We start from the raw sequence: 8,855 nt of genomic DNA, 5'->3' as shown, positions 1-8,855 counted from the left end.
TTTAGTGAACAAAATATGTACATTGTCATTGTTTATAATAAAAAACACTGCTCGTGAAACTTTTTTTCTTGAGGTATAAAACTGAGTAGACTCCAAACTTCCAAAGTTCCTCTACGGAGGTTTCACATTTATTTCCATGTTGCTTTCGTCCTTGAGCTTTTCTATAAACGCCGCCACCCTCTTGTGTAAAGTCTCCAACTGAAACTGTCTCAGCCTCTCCATTTCCTCTCGGGCTTTCTGCTGTTGCCTCGCCAGCTCCTTCTCGGAAATTGAGTCAATAGTTGCGATATTTTTCATCTGCATGAGGGACAGGCTGCTCTGGACGTGTCCTCTGCGTCTCACTGAGCTGGTGGGTTTGAGTGACGGTGGTGGAGCTGATATGGACCGACTCTGCTCCACCAGGTCACCTCCTTCGCTCTGATACTGGGACTTGCTGGAGTACGATCTGCCATCAGACGTTTGAAGGCATCTCGAGTGTGTCTCTGCGTTTGTCTGTTCTCCAATTTCTTTCATGGCGATGTTGACTGTCGCTTGAGGCTCGCAGACTTTCACCATCACCACTCGTCTCTGTTCCTTTATCAGCGAGTCTCTTCTTTGCTGAAGCATTTTGCAGGTGTACTTGTGCTGTCTGTCCAACATGTTCAGTTTCTGCTGGAGATCTCTTTCCTCCTTCTGGTTCAACACTCTCAAATCTCTCTGCAGCACACCAGCTCTTCTGAAGCTTTGATCCATTATAAACAAGAGGGCTAGAGGACGAAATGTGACTTTTAAAGCAAAATTATTTCCCTAATTCCCTAATAATTCACCTTTTCCATTTAAATTAAAGCCACGGATGTCATTTTCTTACCTGATTTCTGTCCCCAGGAGCGCTCTGTTATTCAGGTGTGCTGCTGCTATGGTTGTCTCAGTGTGTGTAATATAATAGCCTATTATATTAAGTAAAGTGGATAGTTGTTGGTCATTGTGTACTGACATTCCTCATGAGTGCAGTCACAGGGCTTCTTGCAGGTTAAACAATCATTCAATAACAATGACTCACTTTGTGCAAAATACTTAAAGAACATGTTTTCTGTAATTCTATGCAGCTGTAGTACTTTGGGGAATAATGCAATGTTTTTCTCACATGATCTTTCACAGTTTGGGAGTGCAAGTTATATTTAAGATTACGCATGTAGTGCATTTTTAGGAATCAGTAATACTGAGGTCACAAAATGTTAACTTGGACACAAAATCCATAACAAAATGTTATATGTGTTATTTTTAATTAAAACAATTTGGTTATTTTTATCATCCTACATGACATTTTTTTTCGCCACTGAAGCAATTAATGGACTAGTTGTTTAACATAAACATTAAATTGCAATGATTATTTAATTGAGCTGTTTTTTTAACACATGCTCCTCATGTGAATATTTCCTGTTTTTTTTATTATCTATGATATTGAAGTGAATCTTTTGGGGTTTTCGACTGCTTGTGATACAAAGTACGTTGATGTGACCTCAGGGAATTGTGAAGGGCATTTCTTTTAAATCAGGGCCACAAACTCTAGAATACACTCTAAACTCTAGGATGTCATTTTATATGTATCTGTATGTGCACATGTATAAAAAGAATAAATACTTATATACATGCACATTTGTACATATTGTTTTTTTGTAAGCCAATAACGTTATATATGCATGTCTCCAGTACTTTGTTTTACCACTTTTTGTTATTGATCTGCTCTAATTTAATATTCTTTCATTTTTTGTTTTGTTTTCGGAATTGCTTGATTTTGAGAAGCACTTTAACATTTTTAAAGCTGCAATATAAATTAAATATTATTTTGTTCTATTTCCTAACATTCTATTCAACCAAATAATTGAATTAGTTAATAATTAATAATTCCCTTATTACTTTTTATTGAACTTCTTGTCCCACTCCATTAGGGCTGGGCGATATATATCGATATAAAAATGTATCGATATATTTTTAAATGTGATATGGAATTAGACCATATCGCATATATCGATATATTTCAATCTTGGCATATTTTATTTCATAGGCTATTTTTATTTAAGATTTTTTTATTTATTTAAATGTGCACTTGATGGAGCTTTGATTTGGAAAAAAAGGTACTCCTGTTATACAGTATTTATGTTCACTTAAATAAAAAGTTTCAATAAAACTACATGTGACATGTCATATTTGACTTTGACTGAACATTTGCTCTCACTTTGCGATAAAAATATCAGGATAGGCTATATATCGATATTCAGCCTAAATATATTGGGATATGACTTTTGGTCCATATCGCCCAGCCCTACTCTCCATATGAAAAGCAGCTTTCCCCGTGTAGTTTCCCTTTAATGACCTATGCCTTGTTGCCAAATGTCAGAAAGCCTGCCCCTCTGCTGGTTTGATCCCTCCCGCGCCAAACTGGAACTCAATCTGGACGATGGCACAACTAAACTTCCCAAAAACTCTCACAGTCATCTCAAAGTTGATGAACTGTTGACATCGCTGCCTGGTGAGTTCACTTTTTAACATCTTGAATAATTAATAATTCATTTAAAAGGTAACAGACAGGATTAACCGCCCGTTTACTGTCAGATCAGCAACTATTCTAAACAACAAACTAGTGTAGTTTTTCTTCCAATCGGATCTTTTGAAACAAATGAATCGATTTGTTGCAACAATTTAGAATCTTTGATCAAAAAGTTTGCAGCTGGAACGTTATGTCAGTAATGCGCATGCGCGTTGCGTAACCCGGCATTACTGTATGAGGTAATCCTGAAATTTCTACGATCCTCCGCCAAATCAAATCAATACTGAACTCTTCTCTTTTTCTGCTTCTCCTAAATAGTTTTGTTATTATTCACCCACGTTCACTACACAGTTAAACCAGCTGGGAGGATAGCTTCATCTTTGTTTTTTTGCTCTGCATTGGTATGGAAAGCCAAATGGCCCATAATTCCTCTGCAGGTTTTCTTAAATAATAATTTATATAGCATCTTTAAAAATATCCTTTACAAAGTTTTTTTGACAGAAAAAAACAAGCGAAAGCAGAAGGCAAAGAAACAAAAAAACAGTGCAACAAAAGACAAAATCAGGGTGAAATTAATACAAGATAACACAAAGATGCAAAATCTACTACATGACATGCTGCTATGGTTGTCTCAGTGTGTGTAATACAAAGACTGGTGTAATATAATAGCCTATTATATTAAGTAAAGTGGATGCTTGTTGTTCATTGTGTACACACATTCTTTATAAGTGCAGTCACATGGCTTCTTGCAGGTTAAGCAATCATTTAATAGCTAACAATTACACACTTTGTACAAAATACTTAGAGAACATGTTTTCTGTAATTCTATGCAGCTGTAGTACTTTGGGGAATAATGCAATGCTTTTCTTATATGATCTTTCACAGTTTGGGAATCCAAGTTATATTTTTGATGAGTGCATTTTTAGGAATCAGTAATACTTGGACACAAAATCTGCATGTTATGTTATATTGTGCTATTTTTAATTAAACCAATTTGGTTAATTTTATCATCCTACATGACATTTTTTTTCACCACTGAAGCATTTAATGGACTAGTTGTTTAGCATAAATATTAAATTGCAATGATTATTTAATTGAGCTGTTTTTTTAACACCATACGCTCCTCATATGTGAATATTTCCTGTTTTTGAAGTGAATTGGGGTTTTCGGCCCTTAATATCTGTATTTAAAAAAAATATGGAATCTATGAACAGAAGTGCAGAATTGTGAAACTGATCATATAAATCATGCAGAATAAAGACTATTGTTGATATGTTTAAGAATAATTTTTCAAATCAAATTACAGTTGCGACTGCTGGACTATAAATGCATCAAATTCTGCAGCCTGGAAGATTTTTACTTGGAATCACCCACCAGATAGTAAGTTTTCAAATCAGCAGAAATAAAATTGCTTGTATGAAGTGGATCTACTGTAGGTTAAGTTCAGTCAACAACCAGCTTTAAGGTAGCAAACATGCATTTGTTTCATCATTAGATTTTGGAAGTTAAACATATGTTTTGTATTTTCCTTTTACAGGCCTGGCACAAGTGTTGCTCTAGTTTTTCCAAGATGATGCGTGCTGTATGTGTTGACGTACCAGGAGGACCAGAGAATCTGCTGCTGCGAACTGTCCCCAGACCTCAGCCGAAAGGTGGAGAAGTCCTGATTAAAGTTCATGCAACGGCCCTCAACAGGGCGGACTTACTGCAGGTAGAATTCTTACAAAATGCTAAAGATATACAGTCATGGAAAACATTATACCACCCTTTTTCTTCAATTTATTGTTCATTTTAATGCCTGGTACAAGTAAAGGTACATTTGTTTGGACAAATAACAAAAATAGCTCATAAGAGTTGAATTTAAGAGCTAATATCTAGCCATTATCCATGGTTTTCTTGATAACCAAAATCATAATCAAGAAAACCATGGAAAATGGCTAGATATCAGCACTTAAATTAAACTCTTATGAGCTATTTTTGTTATATTTGTCCAAACAAATGTACATTTAGTTGTACCAGGCATTAAAATGAACAATAAATTGAAGAAAACAAGGGTGGTCTAATATTTTTTCCATGACTGTATGTTCTCCTGCTAAATGTGGTTGTTTAACATCATGTCAACATGTTTGATTCTGATAAAATCACAGCTCATAGTGCACTATTATGTTTTCCACAGAGGCGAGGGCTGTACCCGCCTCCCCCAGGTGAGAGTGACATCATCGGCCTGGAGGTGGCTGGCACTGTGGATACTCTGGGCCCGGGGGTGAAAGGAGGCTGGAGGACAGATGACCGGGTCATGGCCTTGCTCTCTGGAGGAGGATACGCAGAATATGTTTCTGTGCCAGAGGAGCTTCTCATGCCTGTTCCCCATAATCTCCCTCTCTGCCAGGCTGCTGCGCTCCCAGAGGCCTGGCTCACCGCTTTCCAGCTGCTGGATTTCATAGGTACAACACCCATGTATGTTATGTCATAGCAGTTATGAGCTGTGACAGCATGTTAGATGGGACAGTTTTCACCTTGTACAGTTATGGAAAAAATTAGACCACCATTTTTCTTCAATTTCTTGTTTATGTTAAGGCCTGGTAAACCTAAAAGTAAATTGTTTGGACAAATATAACAAAAATAGCCCATAAGAGTTTAATTTAATAGCTGATATCTAGCCATTTTCCATGGTTTTCTTGATAATGATTTTGGTTATTAACAAGTAAACCATGGAAACTGTCTAGATATTAGCTATTAAATTAAACTCTTATGGGCTATTTTTGTTATATTTGTCCAAACAAATGTACCTCTAGTTGCAACAGTCATTAAAAACCACAATAAACAGAAGAAAATAAGGGTGGTCTAATATTTTTTCCATGACTGCATGTGTGTGTATTCTTGTGCATATCATCACACACACGTTTATCCAAACAAATATGAAGATTAATAAGTATTATTTTCTATTATTTTTCACAACCTTTCCAATTAACAATTAACAAGATGGGAAGATTGAATTGTGTCTTGTTGCCATCTGTCTTCTCTGCCACAGCTCGGGTGAAGGAGGGTGAAGTAGTGCTGGTTCATGCTGGAGCCAGCGGAGTCGGAACAGCTGCTGTTCAGCTGGTTCGTCTGTTTGGTGCCGTGCCCGTCGTTACTGCAGGGAGCCCCGAAAAACTGAAGATGGCTGAGAACCTGGGAGCAGCAGCTGGGTTTAACTACAGACAGGAGAGCTTCGCACAGGGAGTCCATGACTTTACAGGAGGTAAATTATGTAGACAGTTCACTGTGCTGCAGGGGACAGAGCTAATGATGCTGGAATGGATTTTCTTCTGTGCTAGCACTCACTCCTCATTAGGCCTTTCACGTTAATTACTATATTGACTTATCGTTCAATATATAAAATGGACACAATAGTTTTTTTCCGGACTCAATATATCATCAATTATACTTTTTTTGTGTTGTGTTTTAAATATTGTGCATATGTTTGACAGGCAGTACAAACTGCTGAAAAAAAAACTATATTTCCCAAGCAGCAATCCCAGCTGTTTATGTTATTTGTAATATAAAATATTTATCTCAGTGCATTTTATTGTTAACAGAGCCTGAGAGTATTGTTTTTCTTTTGTAGTTTAATTATTTGTTTTGTATATTTCTCTTCCACAATTCAATTCCAATGTTTAATATTCTTGAGATTTAAAAAATAATTGCTGTTGAAAAGGATGTACTTGGATTATTATGCTCCAATTTCAATATATCAGTGGTGTAAAATGGTCCTAAAACGACATCAACGCAACTATCGTTTATCATGATAGTTTCTGGGAAAAATGATATTGTCTTAAAAAAATGTGTAATCGTGACAGGCCTACTGCTCATGATAGCCGCATAGTTTTTTCTCTTTATTTGTTCCAAACTTTAATGAAATGTACCCATTTTATTTCAAGAACATTTTGGTGAGCAAGGAGATATATGAAAAGTTGGAATCACAAATTAGACTAGAGCTTGCAACCAGTTTAAACTTTAAAGGATGATTCTATATTTTTCTTATTGTTAACAAATCCAATTAAAATACTTAAACAATGTCTGAAACAATTTAATATGATATAGTGGTTGAAGCCAGGACTGCTGTACAAAAATCCCACCTTTAATTGTAGATCCAACAGGAGAACAAATCCAAAATGACACAACAGTAATCCACAGGAACAAATCCAAAATCAGGCAGGCAAAATACTGACATGTGCTCACAGGGGAGACAAAGAAAATCTGACAAAGGGTAGGAGGAAACACAGGGTATAACAAGGGGAAGCCTAAATGAGACACAGGTGTGTGGGGAAAAACAGGAAGTAAAACTAAACACAACAATCAAGAACCAACACTACAAAAAAAAAACAGGAAGTGCACACACAAGACAAGCAGACCATTACAATGTCTTAGTTAATATCGCAATTTCTTCTGACTGTCTTCCTGTGTATGGACAGAAAATCTTTGAAGAAACATCTCAAATATATAATTTCATTTCTTTTAAAAAGGCAAAGTAGCTTCCTAAAGCAGCTGGACACTGTAGTTTTTATTAAACAGCACTCAAACAGGAGGAAACTGTGCATTTGATGGGGACTATTTTCAGCTGTGGATTAATACACATTGGTTTTTTGGGGTTGAGTAAAAATAAACTACAGTGCCCATGTTCATTTTAATGAAATTTCATGTCAGCCAATATAACATTGTTGCTCACTGTTTTAAATAGTTTTTGGGAAAACAATGGAGCTCCATTGAAAAGAGGAATAAGACAGTATAAGACAGTAATAAGACAGTATATAGGCCTTGCCTATACAGACAATACTATCAATAACCAAATCAATTAATTGTAAATTTAACTGATTTTTTAACAAAACAAAAATATAGAAGATCAGCTGACATAAATGTAAACAGAAAGCTTTATTAGGTTTTTAAAAAAATGTATAAAATAATTATTAGTAGAAATACGCTTGAAAATAGGAAAAAGTGTTGTACACTGTGGCTCCACATGCATTTCTCTTTTGTTTAGATGAGGCAAACTATATGATCAATGATACTTGATCTTGGAAGAAGGCCTAAGGACCGAAACTTATGTATGAGGAGCCGGAGTGTGCAACACCTTTTCCCTACTTCTAAGAAATCCATATACATGTCAATTTTACTAAAAATGAAGAAATTCAACATGTTCTTCAATTTCTTGTTAATTTTAATGCCTGGTACAACTAAAGGTACATTGGACAAATATAATGATAACATCAAAAATAGCTCATAAGAGTTGAATTTAAGAGCTGATATCTAACCATTTTCCATGGTTTTCTTGATAATGATTTTGGTTATAATCAAGCCAATGGACCTTGTCCAAACAAATGTACCTTTAGTTGTACCATGCATTAAAATGAACAACAAAGCAAGGAGAACACAAGGCTGGTCTAATATTTTTTTCCATGTCTGTATATGTTGTATCACTAATTACTGTGATTTTACAGGAAAGGGAGCAAACATCATCCTTGACTGCATCGGTGGGTGTAACTGGGAGCAAAATGTGAGCTCTTTAGCCACCGATGGCAGATGGGTGCTGTACGGCACCATGGGAGGCAGGTCGGTCGAGGGAGAGCTTCTGGGAAAACTGCTCTCCAAGCGAGGCCACCTGCTCTGCAGCCTCCTACGCTCTCGCAGCCTCCAGGTGAGAAGTGACACGCCACCTGTGAACGTGCTGACTCATGTCAACAGCGCTGACACATCTCTTGTATTTACATGTCTTCTGTAACTGCTTTGCATTTTCTCTTCACAGTACAAAGCAGAGCTGGTGAAGGCGTTCTCACACAGAGTGTTGCCATGTTTCTCGGAGCAGCCTGCCTCCTTGAGACCAGTGATTGACAGCACGTTTAAACTCGAGGACATCGCAGAAGCCCACAGACACATGGAGGCCAACAAGAACACGGGAAAGATTGTTATTAATGTGATTCCACAGAATTAAGAAACTCAGTGGTGAACAGCTGCAGTAATCTTCACAGATATGAGGTTACTCTAAAGTACATTTCATTTATATCACTGAATCTTACAACACAGTGTTATTTGTGTAAAACGTCTAAAATGTTGATTGTTATTTTAAATATGCCTTTACCAACAATAGTCCAAAGGTGTTTTTGTTACTTTTTTCAGGAGTGTTTCTTCCGCAGTATCCTAATTGATGATTATTAAATGCTTCTTTTCAGTATTGTGATTATGCTGGAGATTAAAGAGAATTTAAATTAACCTTCATTGATTTCATAAAAAAAAACACTGAAGCATGTGCAGTTGTATGTCAACATATGTTATACAAATAAATGCTTAC

At 36.3% G+C, this 8,855-nt stretch overlaps 1 protein-coding gene and 1 long non-coding RNA gene across 2 annotated transcripts; one reads left to right on the top strand and one right to left on the bottom strand.

Annotated features, from left to right (window-relative positions):
• Window positions 1-520: 520 nt before the first annotated feature.
• Window positions 521-6,668, bottom strand: LOC131988168 (uncharacterized). The gene is made up of 3 exons (XR_009395859.1): window positions 6,649-6,668; window positions 848-926; window positions 521-746 (listed from the first exon to the last, which is right to left on the bottom strand). It is a non-coding gene; the product is annotated as an uncharacterized LOC131988168 (long non-coding RNA).
• On the top strand, window positions 2,365-8,776 carry tp53i3 (tumor protein p53 inducible protein 3). The gene is made up of 7 exons (XM_059353206.1): window positions 2,365-2,509; window positions 3,834-3,907; window positions 4,065-4,238; window positions 4,704-4,971; window positions 5,559-5,771; window positions 8,008-8,204; window positions 8,313-8,776. The coding sequence occupies exons 2-7, from the start codon at window positions 3,854-3,856 to the stop codon at window positions 8,496-8,498; spliced, it is 1,092 nt and encodes a 363-aa protein (XP_059209189.1). The 5' UTR covers window positions 2,365-2,509; window positions 3,834-3,853; the 3' UTR covers window positions 8,499-8,776.
• The last annotated feature ends 79 nt before the right edge of the window (window positions 8,777-8,855 follow it).

The sequence above is a fragment of the Centropristis striata genome, chromosome 16, assembly GCF_030273125.1.
Source record: "Centropristis striata isolate RG_2023a ecotype Rhode Island chromosome 16, C.striata_1.0, whole genome shotgun sequence".
In the NCBI taxonomy this organism is placed as follows: Eukaryota; Metazoa; Chordata; class Actinopteri; order Perciformes; family Serranidae; genus Centropristis; species Centropristis striata.
The sequence above is the reverse complement of the archived record's forward strand: the minus strand, read 5'-3'. Positions and strand labels throughout refer to the sequence as shown.